Here is a 24,408-nt window from a genome sequence, read left to right as displayed (position 1 = left end):
TTAAATTCTGTTATCTTCATTAAATGTTGACACAAACCTGTATCTAAAATAAAAATGAGCCAGCAGTGTAAAAAACAAAACAGGAAAAACTTTTAATTAAGCAAGCTCACAGTTACAGGCTATGTTTATGTGATAAGGGGAAGGTGCCACATTGATGGTTTGGTGACATGAGGTGATGTATGCGTTTTTTGAAACTTAAGTTTGTAACACCAGCAAACTCTCCTCCTGTGTATACTGTATGCCACAGACAGAATGTCTTTAGACCAAAAATAATCCCTCTGTTGTCCAAGAGGTACCTGCCTTTGGTCTCAGTGCGTGAAACATACAACAAAGAACTGACAAGTAAAACATACTGAAAAAACAAAATGACGACAAAAAACCTACACATAATTATTATAAAGACTTTGTTTTCCTGGTATGAAATCAAATCAGAAATGTACAACAGAACTGGGAGAATCAGACCAAGGAAACTTATCGGTTGAAGGTTTTATCTGTTTCTGTGAAAAGAAGCCTTTCGTTTTGAATTTTCTGTTCATGCAGTTTCCCGATTCAGACGCCGGACTCCTCTCCTACGCACGTTACTTCTAGAACACTGTGACACACAACTATGCCTTCACCTTCTCCAAAATATTAATGATAATAATTATAATAACTCACACGCACACACACACGCACACACACAATCATACTTTCCGAACCAACTTCTTCGCTCAAAAAGTTTGAGCCGGTTGGTGCTTAAGAGCGAAGTCAAGGAGCAGAACCGCATGTGATGTGGAAATCAAAGGGAGTTAAAAGAACATGATTTGTGAAGCAAATTGTGTGTGTGTGGGGGGGGGGGGGGGGGGGGAGATGCTGGGATGATAGCATGAAGGTAACATGGATAGGCTTGGTTACCTATAATGTCCCCATCCATCAACTGAAATTATATTACATATCCTCCACCCCGCTACTTCTCCACTGCAGTTAATCCACACACACCCACTTCCATCCTTCCCTCCACTGCTCGCTTCCTCTCTCTCCCTGGTATCACTGCACCGCCTGCTCGTTGGCAGTGCTACCGGAGTCCTGAGGCTTCATCACATCAGGGAGTTCTGGGGGGCTGGAGAAGGCCTCGATGTGCAGCTGTTCAAACATCTCATCTGAGGGGCGGAAGAGACAAGGAAACATTAGCTGCATCGCGACAGCACGGTTGCATGTGGCTACATCAGTCACAGAGCTCTAACTTCATTTATTTCACCACCGTGCCAAACCATCCTAAAATACAATTTACACTGTCCAGGAGTAAATGCTGGCCGTCCAAAATATTACAGGGTGTTAAAGCATTGCAGGTCAGCATAAATTCATAGTATATTTAGTATAGTTTACAGTAATTTGAAGTAAAAAGTATAAAGTAAAAAGACAGTATCAGTTTCAGTGGTAGGTTTAAAGGTTTGTAACGTTAGAAATTATGTTTACGCACCAGAGCTTGACTCATGTTGACAAAAAGGAATAAAAAGATGGATAAAATTAAATTAGATAAAATGTTTGTGGCAATTAATACATCATAAGTTCAAATGTAAGCCTATTTACTGACTTTTAAGGCCTAATATTTATAAAACTGAACTGAAAACATTCAAGATTTTTTAAGGACCTGCAGACACCCTGTATTAAAATGGCTGTTTTTCTACAATAAAATTATTTTCATAATTAAAGTGATGCTTAGCACAGAACCCCATGGAAACAGAGTGCTCCAGGAAGTCCTGACACCTGGAAATGAGTTGGTATTTTTGCACTTTTGGGGCCAGAACGATCCAGATTTGGAAATCTGACGTTTTGCTATCCAGGATCTGCTAATTTCATCTTACTTTTGTGCCAGTTTTTCAAAGCAACATTGGAATGGATCACCCTGATTAAGATACAAACATTTAAAGATTACCACATCTGGATTATCAGGGCTCTAAATGGAACTACATATCACAATGTTGGCTACTGGCTGTGTAAAGAACAGGTAGAATAGCCAGTGTTGGGTCACGTTAAGTGTTTTATTTGAAGAGATAAAAAACAGCATGGGGACGCAACTGTGAGAAACTACTTTAATATAAAGTAATAAATGAAAGTTAAAATTGAAGTAATTACATAAAACGTGTGTTTTCAAAATGCACCTTTTTAATGTATTTTTGGTTTTTGTCTTGTCCTGTCTTGTCAGCATTAATGTGCACAGGTTAGGCTGCTCGTGACACTTGAAAGCACAAACTCCCACTACTGCTTCAGAACGCCATGGTAACTGCCTGACTGTTGTGACAGGTTTCAGCCTTTAGTCACTGTCACAGTTTATCTTCTCTCTGTGTGCACGTCATGTGTGTGCCACTTTTATGTATGCTTTCGCAATTCTAGATTGACAGCTTCATTAGAGACTGTTGTCATGTCTTTTTTTTTTTTTTATCTTCTGTGTTGCGACTTTCCCAAAATGTATTTTTTAACATTCATGATCATTTTTTTCCCCCTCGCTAGGATAGTGGGACACTCTTTAGTTAGCGCCCTGAGTCCTGTCACAAAGTTGCTGTGATGAACATTGACTGTGGTGCACTGTTCGGGGTGGATATTCCAAAGCTTCAAAGTAGTAACTTCTCTGGTTAATGTGTGTCTAAAAGGTGCAAAAGGAACTTAATCTTGGGAGCATTTTTTGACTGGTGGCTCAGATGTGATCTTTGGTATATCCGGAATGAAATCTGATTGATTTTTATCACATGTTGACAGCATAAAATCCCCACTAGATACAATTCTTGTGAGTCATATTAAACTACATTCAAAGATAGCTTAAAATTTTTAAATTTAAAATGGGATATATTCACCTTCATTGTCACATACACTGTCTTGTGAATTGTAAACTCGTGGACCATGTAAAGACAAATTACAGTGCAGCCATGGTTTGCTGCAATGCTCAAAAGCCATCAAATGTCAATTTATGTATAGTGGGGAAAAAACCTAATTTAACTAACAACCACTATCTTGATGTCTAATATATCACTGAAACACTCTACTAAAAGGTTACACAGCCAAAGCCGAACTCAGTCATGTTCACTGGATACAATTAAAGAGCATTTTGCTAAATGAAGGCAAAACACTGAAGTACACAAGGTAGGCTGAGGGGTTATCACACAGAGTAAGGTTACATTTCAGAAGAAAATGCCTTCCAGTTGGCATTGAACATCCCAGATTGATATTCAACAGCACGAGAGCATGGATAAGTAGTTGTTAATCACAGTTATCTACTGACATACATGGTGCCACGGCAACCAATTATACATCTTGAGGGCCTAATTGAGATTGATGTAAATTTGCTGGCATAAATCTAAATGACTGTCATGAATTAACGAAATTCACGAAAATTAACTACTGATACTCAATTAAATTAAATACGTAAGTCCAAAGTAAGACTTCTTGAGTATTTTCCCCACCCTTAAAAAGCAGAGTTGAGTTGATCAGGCTGCCTAGAAAAATCACCCTAGTATGAGGAAAAAAAAACATCCCTCATCCTTAGAGGCACACAGATAACATAAACTGCACATACCATTTATGCGGAAGGCCAGACCAACTGTAGCTGGGGCTTGAGGTCTGGCAGTCTGGTTGGTGAATCCAGAGTCACCAAGAGTTTTGCTGTCCTCTAGCAACTGGTCATCCTGTTGGACAAAAGATCAAAGAGTCACAGGACCTCCTAGTGGCCTAAATAAATGAATTTGCTTCAGTGAACACAAAGACAGCATGTGAGGCATTTCCAAAGACTATTTTAGCTACCCTCGGGAAAGATAAGTTACATGTCGCCACCATCAATTAGACATAATTGTGTTGTTGTCAGTTATGTAACTAGACATGACTAGGTGCCACTGGCAAACACGGCTGTAAACTCACTTTGTACAGCCTCTGGTCTTCGGGTGGTCTCTTAAGAATCCCTTCAACAATACGCTTCAGCTCATACACAGTGGTAGACTCCTTGGCATCTGTGAAGATTGTGGTCTTGTGACGCCGGATCATTAAGAACACGTCCTGAGGGAAAGTGGACCAAGAATTATAAGTTAAAAATATACATTTAAGACAACTTGAGTTATGGTTTTATCCTGAGGATGAGGGCTTGAAGTTGTTTTAAAAATTCTATTCTGAATTTAAAATGGGATCAAACAGGAGGGCTGACTCTGCGTTTCCTCTTTAACACTTTGTGACAAATCATGTCAGTAGGCCGTGTCGCTTTTAAGTGTCCATCTGTCAACCGTTTAAAACACTTTACTGACCTGTATGTAGGCTAAACGTGTACTGCTGGAGAAACCTTTAAATTATATTAAGGTCTTTAACTGGTTGTTTAGTAACTATGTAGGGCAAATGTTTATATGGATACAGACTAATTAACGCTACTGACAATCCATTGACTCATAAGACACCAACAATAACTGAGCATTGTATTTAACGTTAACTTAGCTCTAAGCTAACGCAACTTTAGCCTTGAGGTGTTTCACAGTCAAGATAAGGCCTGACAGTTAAATTATTAGACACAGTAGGTCTGACAATGACGGTATACGTTCAGCTGATCTGACTCGTCTAACCGGGTTAGTTAGCTAACGTTAAATCACTTCCAAGCTAAACTAGGCTAATCGCGAGCTACACCTCTCGTTAAAGCTAACGCTAACGATGAGAAGGCGAAGCTAGCATAGCGAGCTTAGCATTAGCTGGCTAGCAAACACAAACTGAAAGAAACGTTTCAATAACCGTCAGTACCATTTCTCACTATAACGTTTGAACAAAGCCCTAAACGTCACTTCGGTATATGTGTCTAGGCCCCATTCTCACAAATACATCGATAATAATATTACAGTTACCATTTCAAGTGGTCAGCTAGCTCGCCAGTTGCGCCAGCCCTGTGTTGTGCAGCAATACCCCAGACTGCACCGCTTGCGGATATTGCGCAATTGAGATAAGCAGTCAGTATTCACGTAAGGCAGGTACGCTGCTCTGCGTATGGTTTTCAGAATTTGGCGCGAGGTGGTTTCATGCTTGAAGTGTGTACGGCGCAGTTTGGTTTGGATACAGACAGCACCTGAGCCCAGCTGTTATGAAGCCAGACCGTCGTTAAACCTGGATTATGGTCTGTGTTATTAATTATAACAATACGTAATCATATTTTAACGTTACCTAACGCTGAATTGTTACTGTTACTGTACGTTATTTGACAGTAAGTTAGCTAGCTTGCTAGGTTCTGTTGTTATGTTGTTGACTGGGTCCGCCCTTAGGTAATGTTAACGTTAGCTAGCTAAAAGTTGTTTTGTGGAGGTGACATGTCTCAATGACAGCAAATAATGAGTGATGCTAACGTTAGCCATAGCTAAGTTAGCAAATTAACTGCAATACATAAACATTTGAAGGCTGACGTTATAAAACTTGGAGTGTTTTCTCGGTTAACCGAGCCACGTCACATTTAGCAGGTCTGTTCCATCGTTACCTGTTAATGCTAATAGCTATCTACTGACCAGGAAGACCCTGTTCTGCAAGTAAGATGACCATCAAAGGATCAGTAGGACTGATACTGATGAAAGATAACTGGCCTGTCGAGCTGGATGCTCAGGATGTGTAGCTGAATGAGTATGACCCAGCTGGACAGATAAAAACAGCCTCCACCAAGTTTTGATTCATTTTACTTGCTAGAAACAGTTATTTTTAGTGTCTGGACAGATTATATTATGTAATGGCATATCAAATTTGATTGCGCATGTATCAGAGTTCAAAATAAATGGAAACATTTAAATATTAAATCTGTGGCAAATGAGTGTGACAGATTACTTTGCCATCATTTTAGATCAGTAGAAAAGAGGACATTAAATGTGCATGAGCAGTGCAAAAAAATGAAAGAATGAGTAGTTTGTAAAAGTTTTATTCTGAATGTTGCAGCTCACCATCTTCAAAGAAAAGAGCTGAAACGTCCCGACACAATGTCAGTGGCAGTTGAAACCACAGTGTCCAGGGTGCCTCTCCCTATTCCAACCCACTTTGCCCATGCAGAGCAATCCTTCTCCCTCAAAAAGCGCCGTCTCCCTTTCTCCTCGTCCTCTACGTCCGACTCATCCTACTCCTCCCCTGCCCTGCTGTCACATTCTCTGCCCCCGCTGCCACCATCCAAAGGATGTCCCCCTCTCAGTCGGATGTTCCCCCAGCATCCATCCCCCTGGACACCCCTGTCACATTCCCTTAGCAGGTCTCCCCCTCCGGATTCTGTATACGATCCCAGCAAACAGCAGTCCTACTTCAGTCAGTGCTTCACTAATTTGGGACTGCTGGGCAGAGGATCCTTCGGGGAGGTCTACAAAGTAAGCAAGACAAAAATGTGCATCTGTATAAAAGCAAATAATATATATACTGAATGTTTATTTACGTTAAGAATTTTGTAAATGCTGCATTTTAAAGGAATACTTCCGTCCCTTCATAACCATTTGTGCACCTATTACGTCTTGTTATGTTGAATTTGTGGAGAATACTTTTATTTCTTGCATGCCTCCACAGTGGGGGTCAGTAACAGTATTGACATAAAATCTTGGCTGTTTGAACATCTGTGCTGTGGTTGTGTAATGGGGAAGCTCACAATACAAATTTAGATTTCTCTGTAAGCCTAACTTTCCCACCAAGATTATCATTTGGAGTTCCCCGAATAGAAGTTAAGGCTTCAGCATTTTCTGTATTTTTCTAGGTGCAAAGCAACGTGGACCGCTGCCAGTATGCAGTTAAGCGCTCCGCTCACCGCTTCAGGGGCAACAGTGACAGGAACCGTAGCGTGAGGGAAGCCAGGAACCACGAGCGCCTCTGTCCTCACCCTCACATTCTGAATTTTGTGGCAGCCTGGGAGGAGTGTGGCCGACTGTACATCCAGACGGAGCTGTGTAGCACCAGCTTGCTGCTCCACGCTGAGAATCAGCCACCTGGGCCAGGTTTGTCCGAAAGAGACTATAAAATCCGTTCAGATGTTTAATCAGCTATGATATTTTGCTCCATATAATACATGTGTTTCTTGCTTGAGAAATTCCTCTGACATACTGACTCATTTGCAACATTTTAATCCAGATGAGGCTTCAGCGTGGGCCTACCTGTGCGACCTCCTCTCAGCGCTGCATCACTTGCACTCTCATGGTTTTGTGCATCTGGACCTCAAGCCAGCAAACGTCCTTATTACTGACTCTGGCCGCCTCAAGCTGGCGGACTTCGGGCTGCTGTTTGAGCTCAAACAGAAGAACACAGCATCTGTAGAGGGCAAAGTAAAAGATGACGTCCAGGAGGGGGATCCCAGATACATGGCACCTGAGCTGCTCCGTGGGGAGTACGGACCTGCTGCAGACGTTTTCAGGTATGAATACCATACATGAAAAATTAAATGATATTGGAAAATATTGATCTGATTTAGTGTCTAAATATTGTTGCGTCCTTTTTCATACAGTTTGGGTGTTTCTATTCTGGAGCTTGCCTGTAACATGGAGATTCCGAATGGTGGACAGTGCTGGCAGCAGCTCAGACAAGGCTGCCTCCCCTCAGAGTTTACCAGTGGTAAGATTGACTTTAGTTTAAGCCTTTGTATTTAGAGTACTCCAGGGATGACGTGTTTCAGTAGGCTGTCACTGAAGTTAGCATCTCCCTGGTTCCCTCAACAAAAAGCCAGTGGGATTATCTATTGGATTTTGAATTATAGCAGGAAATAAGATCTGCGGCAAACAAGAATATATGGAACTTACACATTTTGATCAACAAGATCATCTTGACAAGTCAACACTGATGTAGTTTATGTTGTAAGCTTGTGTTAGCTGCAGACCTTTTTTTGGGCATCTAACCAAAAAGCCATTCAACTAAAACCTTTGATGTTAAAACAAGAAGTATTAAACTTATTTCCAGGTTTTAGGACTTATTCTTGCACCACATCTATTGTCCTGTAATTTTTATTCACATGACTTATGTTTTCACTCTTTCCATGTGTATTTGCAGTCCTGTCAACTGAGCTTCAGACGGTCCTGCGCATGATGCTGGCCCCAGAACCATCTGACAGGCCGACGGTCTCTGAGCTTCTGTCTCTCCCCTCTGTTAGGAAGCACAGGTGGAAGAGGCGCATCTATCTAATGGTGGCCGAGACCGTGCTGACACTGGTCTCCCTCTGCCAGGTAACTTGTCATATAAACCCTGTAACAATTTGCTTTTTAACTTTTTATCAACCTTGAACAATATTTTTCTGCTCTTTTTCTCAGTCGTTGTTGTGCCTCGGGTGTAGACTCGTGTCCTCCCTTCACTTGCCCTTTCTTTCCCACTGGACGAAGCCGGTGCCCTGCACTCCTCCTAAAGGAAGCTGGGACAAGGATTTAACTCTGCCTCTCAGTGCCATGCACGCTGACTCAGGGAGCCCAGAGGATGATGCAGTGTTCCTGTTGAATCCCAGAGACCCGGAGCTTTCCCCCACCTTCTCACACAGGTAGAGAACCATTAACTAAATCATTACTTTTTTTGTCACGTCTTCGAAATGCACACATTTCCGTTAACATTACCTGTCACATTACCTGCTAATTTTTGATGTTACCTCACTCAACAGGGTCAAATCCAGACTGTCTGTGGGAAGCACATCCACTCCTCTCCCAGTTTCACCGAGACACAACCATCACAGCCCTGCCCACACACCCACTCACTCACGCCTGGGTGAGTGGTCCTCCTTAGCACACACCCCCTCCAGCATCCACTCAAATGGTTCCTGCCACACACTCACGCCCAGTGCGAGCCCCATACACGCAGAGCTTTATGTAGATTGCGAGAATGAAAATTCCACGCAGAGCCGACAGTGTTCATCCGCCAAGTCCTCGCAGCGACGCGGTCGCAGCTGGGTCCGAACGGAGGAGGCGCTACCCCGACCCAACTTTGAACCAAAGAACCTGCTCCATCTGTTTGAGGACACAACTGTAGAGGCAGAGCCATGAATACAAAGCTGCCAGTTTACATTCAGGGGATAAAGGTGTTTTCACTTTAACATGTCGGGTAAAGAGGGACTCGTGCATGAATGTATTCAGTTTGTATTAAGTGTTTCTGCCATTTTGTAACAGTCCTACGCAGCTTCTTTTAACATGTATCTGAAAAGAACATATTTAGGGGAAGAGGTTTGAATATGAACTCTTTAAAGCACTTTTTATGTTTGTGTAAATGCAATCTGTTGCTGAAATGACAAGTCATGATGTATTGTTTAATAAGTTATCATTAACATGGTGAACTCTGAGCCGTGTACCTCATGAGTTGCAGCAGAAAATAAAACAAAGGGAAACTGAATTTGAACTTGTCATGTTTTTAGTATGTTACCAAAGAAATGGGAGTGGTGTAAGTTACCTTTATAATACATTTCTCTTGAGTTCTTTTAAATTACTAAGACTATATAAGTGTAAAAAATAGTCTAATTACCCTCTATTATTTAATTTTCCTCCTCTAAGGGATTTCTATTATCATTATTATTATTATTATTATTATTTTCAAGGGTCATCCATGAGGGAGCCCTTGGCTGAGAGTAGATGGGGAACCTCTACTGTAAGAGAGCTGTATATCCTCAGATCAGCAGTGAATGAATGTAGATGTACTCAGCATGTCTTAATGCTGTTCTCATAGTCACCAGCAGGTGGCAGCAGCGCACATTACGCTGGTTTCCAGCCGCTTTAAAAACCCATGAAGGGGATAATGTGGTGGGTGGCTATATTTTGAGCACACGATACCCTCAACTGTCGGGATATTTATTCTCCAAACCATTTTTCGACTCCGTTTCTCCTCTTAAAAAGCCTTACCTGTGATGCTAAATGGACTTCCGGTCCTCCAGGTGCTGAGACTGGCTCGTGCAGCCTAACTGTGGATATCTGCTTCAGTGTGAGGGTTGTAAACAATGAGCGTGTTCCTCTGGATCACTGCTGGATAAACTGGGACTCACCACAGACTGCGACATTAAACGGGCTTGAATTAGGTTTAAGGTATGCTGCCTTTCTTTAGGTAACAGAATGATTATAATACTAAAGAGCGTGTTTGTTTCAGCCTGTTTAATATCTAGATATGTTTTATTCTCATATGCCATTGTGGTAATAGTATATGTTTATGTTGCAGTGGTGTCTTTAGGCTATAATAAATGATGATGTGATAATTTAAAAGAACTTACTACAAACACTTTATCTAATTTAATTGATCTTTTTAAAAAAAACAAAAACAGTTTTTGTGAAAATGAGTGAAGCCTTTCTGTGTAAAAGTCCACATTTGTAATGTTACAAATAATAAAAAAAACTATAATACTGTCATTTTACTTCATACTTGCGCTTACCTGTTGGCAAAATGTAGATTGACTCAACTCACTAATAATCATATTATTACATAACACTCACCTCTGCATGAGACCATATACACACCTGCATTGCTTAAGTAAGTAAAACAGGATTTGTCCAAAAATCTGTCCTAAAATAGGTTTAAAATGTGTCTTGAACGGGTCTTAAAAAAGTTAAATTTAACTGATATTACATTTTGTGTTACTGTATCAGTTCCTCAACACTGTGTTGATTTTTAATTGTTAACATAATTTTTAATTTCTTACTTTAACAACCTAAATAATCCTGCACGCACTTTTATTTTGTTTTATTTTATTTTATTTACTGATGCAGGAAAATGTTAATTCCTCTGATGGCACAAAAATAGTTACATGATGTGAGATATTACAGTGATAAAAACAAATACAGACCCCACTGGTCTCTCTGTATAAAAAAAGTAAACTTTAAATAACCTTTCTATATATATGGTGGAGTGTACTTTATGTCGTAAGCTTTCCTAAAATTAGATTTAAAATCACAATATATTGAATCGTAACCCCTTTATTATGAGGCATCATATTGCAAAATACTTGCCAATTCTCAGCCCTAGAAAGCATGTTGTTCCTGTAAAGATCTATGAAGTACACATACTGATCAACTCATATTCTGCTTTTTTAATTTCTTCTTTTTTTTTTAATTTAATGAGTTTTTAACACTTTAACAATACTCAAACCCAGACATAAGAAATATAGGACGACAAAAACATTAAAAAATAAATAAATAATAATGAAAATAGTGGTAATATTAATAATAATGATAAGAAGTTATAAAATAAATGACAGCACATTGCCAGCTAGAGGAAAAACAGTACAATTATACGCCAGTTCGTACTGTGTCTCCAGGCTGAGGCAGAGAGATGACATCCACAGGGTAAAGACCATGAGTGGTTAGGAGAGGTCCAACAGAGACAGTGTCCTGTGTAAGGTCCAACGCAAGGAAGTAATCCAATGTGGTCAGTCAGCTTGACTCCTCATCATTTTGATGTGTTCAATAAAAGGTCCCCAGATTTTAGAAAACTTGATGAGGGAGTTTGACAGAGTGTACAAATCTCTTCAAGATGTAGACAAGAAACCATGTCATTCAGCCATTTTGTAAAGCAAGGAGGGGAGAGCCTGCTGTAATGCAGGGCGAAGGTTCAAAGAATAATCACAACAGCCCAGTATCACAGTGAGAGAATCAGAGACTAACTGTATATCCTGCTTTTATCTTCAATCATAAAGATGTCCAAAATTGAGCGCCTGAATGCCCGAGTGGAGAAGCTGCTGTCCAAAGTGGTGCAGGAGGTCCTGGAGGTGGTGAAAGAGACAGTGTCAGAGTACCAGGAGAGAACAGCCAGGACACAGAGAGAGAACCAGAGTCTGAAGAGGAGGCTGCAGGAGCTCCAGGACAAGTTAAAACTGGAGAGCAATGGTGAGTCGATACTTGTGTTCAGAACGGTTGGATCTGTTTGATAAAAATATTGATTGCATTTGTGCTTTATCACCATGTGCAGGAGTGGTGCCACAGATTTCCCCTGCTGAGCTGCACCTGATGGGGCAGAAACAGAAAGAAGAGCTGGAAGAGGATGCTGAACTCGTCTCCTCTGACAAGGACATCGCAGTGATCTGTCCCTCGTATCCATTTGAAGACCTTGACTGTGAGGCATCCGTCACATCATTGGGCACCCCCTGTCTCTCCCCTAGAGCTACACCACAACCACATTTAGGTGGCGATGACTTGAACACTCCAAGAGCTCCTAAAACAGAGACAGATAACAGACTGTCAGTTTCAAACCATGTGGTTACACTCTCTGAAAACAATCGGCAAATGAAAGTAGAGCCTGCGTCAGATGCAGATGCCATGCACAGCACAAATTATTTTTGTGGTGATGTTAGCTCAAGCGCTACATCCTCACACAGACTACAGCCTCCTCAAGCCAGTTCAGGACTCTACAGTGAGCCCGGGGTCGTCTTCAGTCTGCAGCAAAACGGCATAGACGAGCCACTTTCCCACAGATACAACAATGCAAACTATGCTGGAGTAGAAAAACAGCAAACCGCCCAAACAAACGCAAAAGGCCCGAGAGCGTTCCAGAGAAATGTCAGAAAACACTACTGCTGCTCGTCCTGCGGCCGCACCTTCAGGCACGCGGGTGACTACAAGAAGCACAGCAGGGTGCACACGGGGGAGAAGCCCTACTGCTGCTCGGTGTGCGGGAAGCGGTTCAGTCAGTCGGGCTACCTCACTGTGCATCTGCGCTACCACACAGGAGAGAAGCCGTTTGGCTGCAGTCACTGCGGCAAAAGTTTTAGTCACTCGAGTAACATGAAGAAGCACCAGCAGACTCATCTGTGAGGCTTCCAGACTTCCTCTTTACATATCATGTTAGTGATATCTAGGGATGGACGGTGAGAAGGCTGCCTGTTTGTAAGCCAATATAAGAATTATAAAAGGTGCTGGATTCTCAATGTGTGATGTCAAGCTATCTTCTATGAGCATTTATGTCAGCTGAGCGCATCGCAATCCTGTTTAGAAGATTATGTAGCTTCATCCTGAGATCAAAAATACAGTTTTTCAGGTTAAGTTTCGGTAAAGAGACATTGCTGTTGAGTTTTTAAAAATGTATTTTTTGCCACCGTAAGCACCACAAGCTGAGTACCATCTAGTTCCATTATATTGGAGAGAAGGCAGACGTCTCTACAGCCGATATCTCCAACACTCTGCAACACACACCAAAACAATCTAGAGGGATAGATATCACTACAGGTAAGAGGAAATATATGTGTTTTTGATTTTTGGGTGAACTGTCCCTTTAAGTCACATGTAAAAGTAATTGTGCCTTCTTTTAGCAGAGCAGAAAGCTTACTGTAGAGCACATGTCAACCTTCAAGTATCAACCTGAGGACCGAGGACCACTTTGGAAATAAGTGTTTTCTTTGATGCTTTAAAGTGCTGTCCTCTGGGGTCTTTTATGTCATGATACTCCTGTGATTGTACTTTTAAAACTCCAAATAAAAATCAAATCGAGCACAATCTAATAATCCCCTAAGTTTCTGTCGTACTGTTTGTCAGATGTTTAGAGATTTGTTTCATGTATTACTTGTTACACTGAGGTTCTTATATGGACCTCCATACAAATCAAACAAATATATTTGGTATTTCTTTATGGTAAAATGTTCTGTATTGCCATCAAGGTTTCTTTACAATGATCCTACACAATCAAAAAGCGTTGAGCATTGAGGAGCTGGCTCTCCTTGCACAGCTCCTCAGGTCAAGACTCAGCTGTCCATTTACATCTAAAGGAGAAGGGATACTCTTTAAAGGACAGCAACGTACGCATCAGATGGTTTGAAAGGAACCATCTACGTCAAACCGAAACAACCATCGTAAAACAGAGGAGGTCAGGTAAGGTAAAACTTAAACGTCCCTGAGGGGCAATTTGAGATACAGACAGTAGTCATGAGTACAGCAACTGACAGTACAATACATAACACACAGAATCCAGTCTCACACACCGTCAGGGGTAAATCATGGATATTAGTGGTCACTGCTGGTTAAGATAAGTGATAGCAGACAGGACGAAGGACGATCTGAAATGTTTAGTGCGACATTTAGGGAGAGAAAACCTCTGCCCTGATGAAAGCATCTGAAACTCAACATAGGGGGGATGTTGAGAGTCTGAGACAATAGACTGAGCTTTAGAGGTGACCCTCTCTTCATACAGATGCTGTTGGTATTTTAAAAGTAACACCAGTGATCTTACAGCACAACTTGACCACTTTTTACAACTCAGATTACCAAACCGAGAGACGATGTTAAAAGAAAGAACGGACTCAGTAATAGCAGAATAGAACAATTTAATGATAGTCCTGTTTACATCGAAACTCCTCAGCCTCCTTAAAAAGGTAAATAGATGGCCTATGTCACCACTTATGACCCGCATACAATGCAGTCTTGAGATCCCTTCCCAGATTATTTAACACCCATTCACACCTGGACCTATCTTACCCTAATGATACACATGATGGCCAGGTGGGACAACAACTCACGTGAACTCAACGACTCTGCAATGGTTCACAACCACACAGAGTTCAAAGCCTGTGCCCACGATATAGGAGTTAGGATTACCATGACCTGGATGACTGAGAATCTTCTCCAGCATGTGTCAGAGCTTCGAAAGTCAATCTGTCTCAGGACTAACTAGTTATCAGTGATGAAATGAAATGCAGTCTGGAGAGATGTCAGGCAGCTGTGTGATTTAAAGGTCCAGTGTGCAGGATTTAGTGGCATCTAACGGTGAGGTTGCAGAACTGAAACTTCTTCCGTGTTTCAAGTGTGTAGGAGAACTACGGTGGCTGAAAGAAAACGTGAGCAGCCCTATCTAGAGCAGTGCTGTGTCTCAAATCGCGTTCTTCTGTACTTACACTTAATATTTTGAGTGCATAAGTGCGGTCACACTGAGAAGTATAGAAAAATGCAGTGCACGATGAGTATCCGGATGGTGCACTCAAAATGGTCAAGAAGTTGAGTGTGGAACTATGGACACTTCTCACACTCAATGGTCGCCATCTTACCTTCCGCTCCTACGTAGCGGAAGGAGAGGTACTCCTTTTCAAACCGGAAATGGCGGCCGAGGACTATGCGACCGTGAACGTTGCTGCATTGTACAAATACGTGTCTTTTTTGCGAACAAAAACGCAAATGCTAATGCTAGTTTGCTAACTAGCTAACAGCTGCGGTCGTCATTTCCGGTAATTGCATGTTTGATTTGAGACAACACTACCCTGTCAAAATCTCGCGCAATTCTACATCAATTAGTACATAGTGCACATAGTATACTACATAGAAGTGCACTAATGGAAGTATGTGATTTGAGACACAGCACAAGTGTTTTATTTGTCCATTCTGAGCCACTGTAGAAACAACATGTCAGACTCCATGGAAGAATACCTGCTATAAATGGCTCATTCTAAACTAATGAGGTAGATGCTTCTAAATCCTAAACACTAGACCTTTAATAGTAAATTCCTGCCTTTACAGAATCCATATATCAGCATGAAGAGTGCATAAATCATCGGTCTCTCATTCTTTTACAAGGCCCTACCTAATATCCAGGTCCATCTTGGACAAAGTGGAAACATTACAAGATGTCAAATCCCTCTTCAGCTTGATATCAGCTGGTTGCCATAGAAGCCAGATGACTCTCCTACACTGCAAAATCAGGACTAAACTGACATTTGAGGATGTAAAATTGCAGCAGTGGTATGCAGAAGTCACCACCATTCCTCAGCATTTAGTTATTGTACATTACTTCTGCTGGCACAACTGTCAGCAGAGAGTTAAATCAACACCATACTTCTGTACAGCTATTGTAGAGCAACAATGGCTACTGAACAGGAAGAACAGGACTAAACAGGAGATTTACTTGAGATAATCGCTGCACCACATCTGAACAGTTATGTGCACAGAGTCTTGTCAGATAAGGAGAGTAACACCGCAGCATCTCACTGCATTACATTTCAGAGGGGATGACGAAACATCTTTCCCAACACTTTGAAGGTATTTCCCAATTCAAGAATTTCCAGTAACTACTTCCTTTTCCCTCAGGACCGAGATGTGACTTGTTTGAGCTTGAAGCTGGGTTTAAAGGACTGCCTACTTCACCAGATGTCACTTACTGTTACGCCTTAAGACACACTGCGTCAAGACTGTGATAAGTAAGGTAAGGTATCTGGGGACAGGGGACTGATGTTGATGTGTTAAATGGAAATGCAAAAATCCATTCAATCTGAGACTTCTGTGATCGTGAAAGTTTTTTGTTTCAGAGTCTCTGGAGGCGACGACATCATCATGCAGAGTGTCAAGTGTGTGCTTGTTGGAGACAGTAAGGTGGGAAAAACCTACCTCATCTACACCTACATCCACAAGATCTACCCTAAGGAATACGTACCATGTTTCTTCCAAACATACAGCACTCAGGTTAGTGTAGACAGCCAGACTGTCACCCTGAACCTTGAACACACTGCTGGCAGTGAGGACTACGACCATCTACGCACCCTCAGCTACCCTCAGGTCAATGTCATCATCATCTGCTTCTCCATCGCCAGCCCAACATCCTATGAGAAAGTCAAGCTCAAATGGCTCCCAGAGGTTAAACACTATTGCCCTGATGTGCTGATTCTCCTCGTGGGAACTAAGAAGGATCTACGTGATGATCAGGAGGTCTTGGAGAGACTGAGAGAGCAGGATCAGACCACAGTCACTCAGGAGCAGGGAATAACGATGGCAAAGGAAATAAAGGCTGTTAAATATCTGGAGTGTGCTTCAATCACTCAGGATGGGCTGGATGAGGTGTTTGAAGAGGCTGTGCGTGCAGTTCTCAATCATTCAGTCACCAAAAAGAAACCATGTGTGGTCATGTAAGCTAAGGTTGTATATAAATACCGTATTTTGATGATGTGAGTTCATGGCATATCTGTTTGTTTCTGTATATCTGAGCAGCTTTATGTGCTTGTGGGGCAGGCATGACATCAGATTTTCACTGCAGAATTGTTGTGGCACTGGACTATTTACAGGATATTACATGTGTATTATTAACATGATATCTGTAAGGTTTTTATTTTTGTGTCACGCACACTTACATGTGCCCGACCTTCATGGGTTCACATGACACCATTACAATGACGTTCCGTAACAATCATGTACATGTTATTTTACTACTCGGACCATAAACAAAATACTCTGCCTTCTATCCCAGGAAATTCAGCCACAGAAAAGGTTCCCTGTCTGAAACAAAACTTAAATTTTTCATGATCATCCAGCTAAAAGAAATCAACAGATACTGAAAAGTACACTCTTTATGCCTACATATACTGGACTGTAAAACAAAAAGTTCATCTCATTCTCAACTTCACCTAAATTACACAACAAACAAATTCTGTCCTCCTTTAGGGTGGTGTAAACCTTCCAGTCTCTAAGGCTAACGGTAATGTTCCTGAGTGCAACTGTGCACACAGGGATCTTTGTCTTTTGTTTAGGTTATACTCCACGTAAGGTTCCACAGTGTAGCTATTCTTTATGAGACAATACGTTAATAGTTTGGTATATACCATATTAACAGACCATGCGAAACATTCCACTCCTAATGTCCTGTGTGGTTGTCTATGGGAATATCATGTATGTGCTGTAGGAAGACTAAACGTGAATGCTACAGATGCAACTTGATATAAAAATGTATCAGACCACACCATGTTATAGTTAAATGTTTGTTGTTTTAGGACTCCTTTATTTATTTATTTTTTATATTTAGTTTGCTGATGTGTAAATGTATAATTTAATAAAATAAATAACATGTTCTGGCCTTCTTAGTTTGCTCAAAGCTGTTCTCTTCTGTTGTTTTTACTTTGCTGCAGTAATAAAGTGGGAACTCCCAGTTTTGATCAGTTTGCTCTGGATCATTTTATTAGCTGTATGTCACAGGACAATAAACATTTAAATTTGATTCAGCCCATGGTTAAGTTAAATGTCAAATGTATAAAGAATTATTACTATAGAACAGTGATGTGCAAGTCAATAAATAGTTGTAGTTATACTTATTTTTGTCTTTTAATGATATAAAAAATATATACATACAATATACAAAAATTCAGGTAGGCCTATGGCAGCACACACAGTTTGAATATAAGTGCTACAAATACATATGAGGGACAGAAAATTTTGAGTGAGTGAGTGGGGTCTAGTTTTGAAAAGGCCCCATGGCTTTTATTTTGAAAACTACCTCACACCGGATGTAATTCATGTTCTGCTTCCGGGGGTTACGAGTTGTTGTGTTGCGTTACGATTCCTGCTTTTAATATTGTTTCCATTTTCTTTTAAATGTTTTTACCAGCTAAGTCGGCTCAAAATTAACTAAACGCTTTCTAACACAGTAACTACGAGATACGTTTTCGGGAAGTTTAAAAACAGAAACGATAACGTACGGAGTTAGCTCATGTTGCTAACGTTAGCCGCTGACTTCACCTCCAGCTTTCCAGGTACAGCTGTTATAAACATGCTAAGCTAGAGAGCTGACATTAGCTTAACTGTGGTTACTAAACACGTGTTTGAAATATGTTTATTTGAAATTAATATTAATTAAACCGTGAACTATTATAAATGTTTAGCTTAGTTGAACACATAACCTTATTACATTGCAAACAAGCTGGTGAAATAACTGTACCAATATAACAACAACAGCTGTAAACTGTTACTTTTTCATTTTGGGTCTATTTTCCTTTTTAACACCACAGTACTGGTTGTGACCAGTTTATGATCAAGACAGCCAGCAATGATGTCACACAGCAGTGCTTGTGAAACATGATGATGCAACTGTTTACATACTGCCCCATTTGCAGAGGGTTGAGCACAGGTAGTCTACAGTCATCTCTTACCTGAAGTGACGTCTTATTTCAGGATGTCTAAACTTGAACGTTTGAATGCTCGTGTGGCCAAGCTACTGACCGAGGCGGTGCAGGAGGTTCTGGAGGTGGTGAAGGAGACAGTGTCAGAGTACCAGCAGAAAACTGCCAGGACACAGAGGGAGAACGAGAGTCTGAAGAGGAAGCTGCAGGAGCTACAGGACAAGATAACAAGAGAGAGCACAGGTGGGTTACAAGCATAGTCTTCTTGATCCTCATTTGTTACAGACCGAGGGGAAATGAGTATATATGGGCACATTTTAGTCCTGGTTCTGTTCACACTGCCTGATAGACAGCTCAAGAACACGACTGTCAGGTAGCTCGTTGATCGAACAGTATGGGCAATTGTCATCCTTATTGAGTAGTGTATCATCAGCATCCACTTGAGGAAATCAATTTCTGGTGACTGTTTAGTCAAAGTTTACGCACTCGCATACAAGCACCGTATGCGGTAATTCCATAATTAAGTTATATATGTGGCCGTATACAGATCTGAACACATTTCACGATAAGCAGATGGATTCATAAGAAGTGTAGCTTTTGAAATGATACCACAATAACATATCTGCTCACATAAAATGCTGTGGTTGGTTCATTTGCCTCCACGCCACAAACAAGCTCTACCAGAATCTACTTAAGAGCAGACTGAGCTTCACCTTTCAAGTCTGAGTTTGTTTCTTTTGGTACACAAAAGGGTTTTATTGACAGCTTTCCCCACAGCCCAAATGAGCTGTACTAACCAGTCAAACAGACCTGAGTTTGTTTTTACAGAGTCAAACAGGTTAGGTGTGAAAGCAACCTTGATTCTCACAGCTCTGTCTTTTGATCTTGATTTCACAGCTGCTCCACCCACAATCAGTCCATTACCTGAAGAAAAAGAAGACCCACAGATTCAAGAGCAGGATCTGGGGCTCGCTTTGTGGCAGGACTCAGACCTCCCTCTCGCAGAGCAAGCACCGATAAGCAGTCTCAAACCTGACCATGACGTGAAGCAGGAATTGAAACAACAGGAGAGCTTCAGTGATGTTGGATTACAAGTTGAGTGCAACTTGACACAGACAACAGAACAGTGCAAAGCACAACCCGAGGAGGTGACACACATTATCGAGGAGGCAGTGACAGTCCGCACATCACACAGTGCAGACAGCAACATCAGCGCTGTCTCATCCAATAATGCGTGCACCTCTCACTCCAGCACCTCACTTGGGGTAAACCTGGCTGGTATCAAAACAGAGTCAGAACTAGCAGACTGCACAACATCAGAGCCACCATCTCTTCCAGAACAATACAGTGGATGTGTGGATTTAAGCTGCAACTCTTCTCGTCAGAACACCGCTGAGACGCAGAGTTCACACGTTAGTGCTGAACCTCAAGGACGCGTCTTCATCCACTCAAATCACCCCGTCCCTCGGAGGCATGGCTTTGCAAAAAACAGCAGGGCTGCATTTGATGGGAGAAAAAACAGGATGGAGCACTTCAGGAGAGAAGACTCACACTTGTGTGTCGTGTGCGGAAAGACGTTCAGCAGGGTCGGGAACTTGAGAATCCACCAGCGTTGTCACACGGGAGAGAAGCCGTACGGCTGCATACAGTGCGGGAGGCGTTTTAGTCAGGCAGGAGACCTGAAGAAACACAAGAGGGTCCACACGGGGGAGAAACCGTACTACTGCAACCAGTGTGGAAAGAGCTTCAGTCGGGGGGAGAATCTGAAAAGACATCAGAAGATTCACATTGGAGAAATTTTACAATTACAGCAGGTGTGGAGGGAGCAACACAATGATTAATGTACAAGACTGACTGCAAAGCACATTGACTCTGTGGAGAATCTGTGAAGGATCATGTTTGGTCTGTGCCCTTAAGAAACAGCTGCAAGACACCTAAATTATTAGCTTGAGAATTTATTAAGGCTAGTCTTTTATAACTTATTGGGAATTGTTACAAGGATGTACTTACTGTTCTGCTATGGAGCCAATTGTGTGCTAGTTATGCTACTTTTTTTTGTCCCTCTGATCACAATGAAACAGGGCTGTAGTAGGTTATCACCCAACCAAAGAGGCTAAAGCTTTGCAGATGAAGAGACACTAATGTAAAGACCCACTATCAGTATATAACGATAAATCAAACAATTAGAGTAATATTAAAAAAAAGGACACAATAATCGAAGACAACACAAGATAAAACTATAAAATAATCAAACGAGACATATATAAAATAAACTGTGCTAAATTAAGAAAAGGCTTTTTGAACAGATAGGTTTTAGAAGTATTTTAAAAGATGTCACTGATTCAGCAAACCTCAAATCAGATATCACAATATTTATGACTAACTGCGACAATATTGCAGGGTTAACTATTTCTCAACTTTCACAAAATATTCACACAGTTAGATTTTTGATAATCATCAGTAATGTGCATGAAATGACTAAGTGGGTAAAGACAAACAAAAGAACAGCTGTAACAGTCAGGTAAGGAAAATACACTGATGATATTACAATATCCAAAATCTAAAGTGATACATGAGATCTAGTCTCATATCACAATATCAATGTAATATCAATGTACTGCGCAGCGCTAATATCTGTCAAATAGTGTTTTTGGCTAACACAGTTTGGTCAGTTGTGGAATTTTACCTCATAGAGCTGTTACATTAGAAGAAGAAGAAGAAGAAGAAAAGAAAAGAAATATACTTCAGAGGTCCTACAAAGCCATGGTATATTTATACAGGTTTTTAAAAAATATTATTTTGGCTGAGTCTATCCATTGTAGCTGTTTAGTGCGACAAAAAATACCTTTGCAATTCTTCTCAACCAGAGTGGAGGTCAAATCACGCAGGGGTGTGCTGGACTTTAAGGAGTTGCACATTTTATTAAGCACCTTCAGGTGTCAAAATGATTTTATTAGAATGTATAACATTATCAGTAATGTTTCAGACAGTGTAGAAAGGAAACTCAGATACTGACATGTGCTAAAAAACAATAAACAAAACATGATGGTGCAGCTCTACTTTGGATATAACAAATTTATATCCACTGAGCATTCGGTCTAAAGAGCAGGTTTAAACTTTCAAAGGTGACAGTGTGTCATATAGGAATATGATTTTAGTAATTTCCAGATCTGGATAAGTATGTGGGGGGGAAAAAGAGAATGGGAAAATATTTGTGTTTCCAGACTGTTGGCCCTTATTCTGTTTTTTAACATACACACTTAAGAATTTCTAGAATAAATTGATAGTACTTATAAACAGTGTTTCTCATGGTATTTGGAGCAGGCAGCCAGCACAGCCAAAATATTTGCCACTGTGTGAGCGAGTATGGGCCAGAGCTGGCTCCATGTCATTGAAAGCAAAGCTCCAAGTATGCCATGTCTAAGTGCTTGATAACTAAACCAAATCTGGACATCTGCCACCAAATTAGCCTGAAAGATAACGTGGCAATATCTTTGAATAGCATATATTCATAGCATCACAAATAACTGACTGTTTAGCTTGTCTAATATCTGTGAGTGATGCAGTGATGCAGATATCTGATGAGCAAACACTGTCTTGTCTGTGCAAAGGAAACCAAACCTTCATGGTTGCATTCATCGTTGTTTCCATGGACACAGTGAATAACCAAGGCTGCACAGGTGCTGTGAAAATTAAATTATTTAATTTTTTTCCAACTCATTTTTTAATTCTTATTTATGAAAGAGACTAAAACTATGGAGTAACAGTGATATAATTTATTCAACATGTTAAGAGAAAATAATCCAAGTAAAGGCAGCGTTGGTTCGCTTACTTCATCTTTGGACAGAAACATTACGAGACACTACATGAACTAGCTGCAGTCTCCTGGCAGTTATTGGGCAACATTAATATCATACATGGTCAGAAGGTAACGCACATGTTTATAGATGGATTTTAAAACCATTAATTTATTTTTAATTTTAATAAACATCTGGTTATTTGGACTCAGATGCTAAACATGGGCTGAAAATCTACCAAGAACTCTGGAAATGTGTGTCTGCAAAAGTCTGGAGTTGAATGTAAAATGTGTATGAACCCTGTGTGAAGTTGTTTCAGTCATGTACAGAGTGAGTTCTCTCATGTTAAATAAGTAAAGACTGAATGATAGAAAGTCTTTAATATCTGGACAGCATGATTGTCATGAAAACTGCCTGATGTTCCAGATTGATTGAAGCTTGCTGTATGCTGGATGTATTTATTGCAGATTTTATTTAGTTATTTAGGATATAAGCCAGGAAAATAGTTTGTACAGCAGAACAATAAATTAATTTATTACCACCACAAACGGCTCAGTGAGTGTCTGTTCCTCACTCATTAACATCACTCAAAGGCTCGTTGAAAAAGTAATAAAGGCAAACATCACCTCAACCCACCTGTGGATGTGTGTCATTTTCAAGTCATAAGTTATGTAAGGTGAGAATGTGTGAGAAATTATCAAGTGGCCACCTGACTTAACACACAAGACGCTGGGGATTTTCACAAAACAAGCAACACACACCACTGACTCACACTCACAGCCAAACACTGTATGTCAACATAATTTTTCTGTGACACTTGTTCACATGGTAGCATCTGATGAAACCACAGCTCCCTGTATAAGTTACATTTCAGGCCACAGAGCCGTCTCCATACCCGCCCCCCTCGCTCTAGACTGCACCGACCTCTCCTGATTCAAATCACTCATCAAAACTCATCTTTTCAAAACTGCTTTTAATGTGTGAGTGATGTTGTGTGTATCCTACTGTATTTCATGATCATTTTAATTAATGCAAAGTGTCTGAGTACTATGAAAAGCACTTTATAAATAAGAGATAATATTCAGTAGAGTACGTATAGGTTGTTCTACTTTAATTATCCCCCCCCTCACCAGCTGAAGCCAATCACAAATGTACATGGCGGGTTAACCTGTCGGGGCAAAAACCTACCGGCCACCATCCTCTGTGTGTTGTGTGTGTACTGTGTCATTAAGCACAGTATACACAACACAGCAGCTTCATCATATGACCAGGGGGCCAGGGGCCTACCAGTACTATGGAAATTCACTTTACACTTACTCTAGTAGAGTTATTAAATGTCATAATTTATGCTTAATATTGTCCTACTTTTCTATAGCCTTTAAACTATTACAAAAAAATTCTCTTTTATTTTTAGAAAGGTATTTAGATAAAATACAAAAACTAGTTTTTTAAACAGGGCCCCTCTATAAGTTCAAAAATGACCAAATGATGCAGGACTTGCATTAGTTGAACTTTATTGGTGCAATTTTCCAAACAAATTTGTAATGCATAATAAACCTGACAATATGGCTGCCGTGGGACGGATGTGAAGCTCTGGGTAGCCCTGCACTAAAATGATCAACTTTTCCATATTTATCACAGACTGATATTTAGGAGGAAGGTAAAGATATCCTTCAGCTGTGATTGGTCGTTCCTGGTCACATCACATTTGATGCGTGCTGCTGCATTCCAAAAGTTGCACTCTGTTTACCTTGGGGCGCAGCCATTGCACCCTGAAAAATGGGTGCTCGGGAACAAGTGCGCGTCAATCTGGCGTTTGAGCGCACATGCCGAACGGCTACATTGAAAACAACGAATTTGAGGGCG

General features: G+C 40.8%; 5 protein-coding genes across 6 annotated transcripts; 4 read left to right on the top strand and 1 right to left on the bottom strand.

Annotated features, from left to right (window-relative positions):
• Nucleotides 1-68: 68 nt before the first annotated feature.
• On the bottom strand, nucleotides 69-4,981 carry LOC126399886 (elongin-B-like). Its single transcript, XM_050060210.1, has 4 exons — nucleotides 4,848-4,981; nucleotides 3,889-4,023; nucleotides 3,551-3,659; nucleotides 69-1,139 (listed from the first exon to the last, which is right to left on the bottom strand). Exons 1-4 carry the CDS (start codon nucleotides 4,848-4,850, stop codon nucleotides 1,027-1,029), a joined length of 360 nt encoding a protein of 119 aa, XP_049916167.1. The 5' UTR covers nucleotides 4,851-4,981; the 3' UTR covers nucleotides 69-1,026.
• Nucleotides 4,946-9,297, top strand: pkmyt1 (protein kinase, membrane associated tyrosine/threonine 1). Its single transcript, XM_050060209.1, has 8 exons — nucleotides 4,946-5,113; nucleotides 5,914-6,329; nucleotides 6,707-6,944; nucleotides 7,078-7,357; nucleotides 7,448-7,554; nucleotides 7,987-8,159; nucleotides 8,244-8,464; nucleotides 8,582-9,297. Exons 1-8 carry the CDS (start codon nucleotides 4,987-4,989, stop codon nucleotides 8,958-8,960), a joined length of 1,941 nt encoding a protein of 646 aa, XP_049916166.1. The 5' UTR covers nucleotides 4,946-4,986; the 3' UTR covers nucleotides 8,961-9,297.
• A 369-nt stretch (nucleotides 9,298-9,666) lies between these two features.
• Nucleotides 9,667-13,379, top strand: LOC126399790 (zinc finger protein 271-like). Of its 2 annotated transcripts, none has more exons than XM_050060051.1 (3): nucleotides 9,667-9,986; nucleotides 11,588-11,777; nucleotides 11,860-13,379. In XM_050060051.1, exons 2-3 carry the CDS (start codon nucleotides 11,588-11,590, stop codon nucleotides 12,699-12,701), a joined length of 1,032 nt encoding a protein of 343 aa, XP_049916008.1. In that variant the 5' UTR covers nucleotides 9,667-9,986; the 3' UTR covers nucleotides 12,702-13,379. The 2 variants fall into 2 exon arrangements, with proteins under 2 accessions (XP_049916008.1, XP_049916009.1); XM_050060052.1 differs by having other exon boundaries at nucleotides 9,667-10,005.
• A 2,572-nt stretch (nucleotides 13,380-15,951) lies between these two features.
• Nucleotides 15,952-17,782, top strand: LOC126399726 (rho-related GTP-binding protein RhoG-like). The gene is made up of 2 exons (XM_050059920.1): nucleotides 15,952-16,068; nucleotides 16,172-17,782. The coding sequence occupies exon 2, from the start codon at nucleotides 16,197-16,199 to the stop codon at nucleotides 16,767-16,769; it is 573 nt and encodes a 190-aa protein (XP_049915877.1). The 5' UTR covers nucleotides 15,952-16,068; nucleotides 16,172-16,196; the 3' UTR covers nucleotides 16,770-17,782.
• A 373-nt stretch (nucleotides 17,783-18,155) lies between these two features.
• LOC126400168 (zinc finger and SCAN domain-containing protein 21-like) lies at nucleotides 18,156-23,157 on the top strand. The gene is made up of 3 exons (XM_050060713.1): nucleotides 18,156-18,379; nucleotides 18,798-18,988; nucleotides 19,643-23,157. Exons 2-3 carry the CDS (start codon nucleotides 18,799-18,801, stop codon nucleotides 20,584-20,586), a joined length of 1,134 nt encoding a protein of 377 aa, XP_049916670.1. The 5' UTR covers nucleotides 18,156-18,379; nucleotide 18,798; the 3' UTR covers nucleotides 20,587-23,157.
• The last annotated feature ends 1,251 nt before the right edge of the window (nucleotides 23,158-24,408 follow it).

The sequence above is a fragment of the Epinephelus moara genome, chromosome 13 (genome assembly GCF_006386435.1).
Source record: "Epinephelus moara isolate mb chromosome 13, YSFRI_EMoa_1.0, whole genome shotgun sequence".
Classification (NCBI taxonomy): domain Eukaryota; kingdom Metazoa; phylum Chordata; class Actinopteri; order Perciformes; family Serranidae; genus Epinephelus; species Epinephelus moara.
Note: the sequence above shows the minus strand (reverse complement) of the source record. Positions and strands in the feature narration are given on the sequence as shown.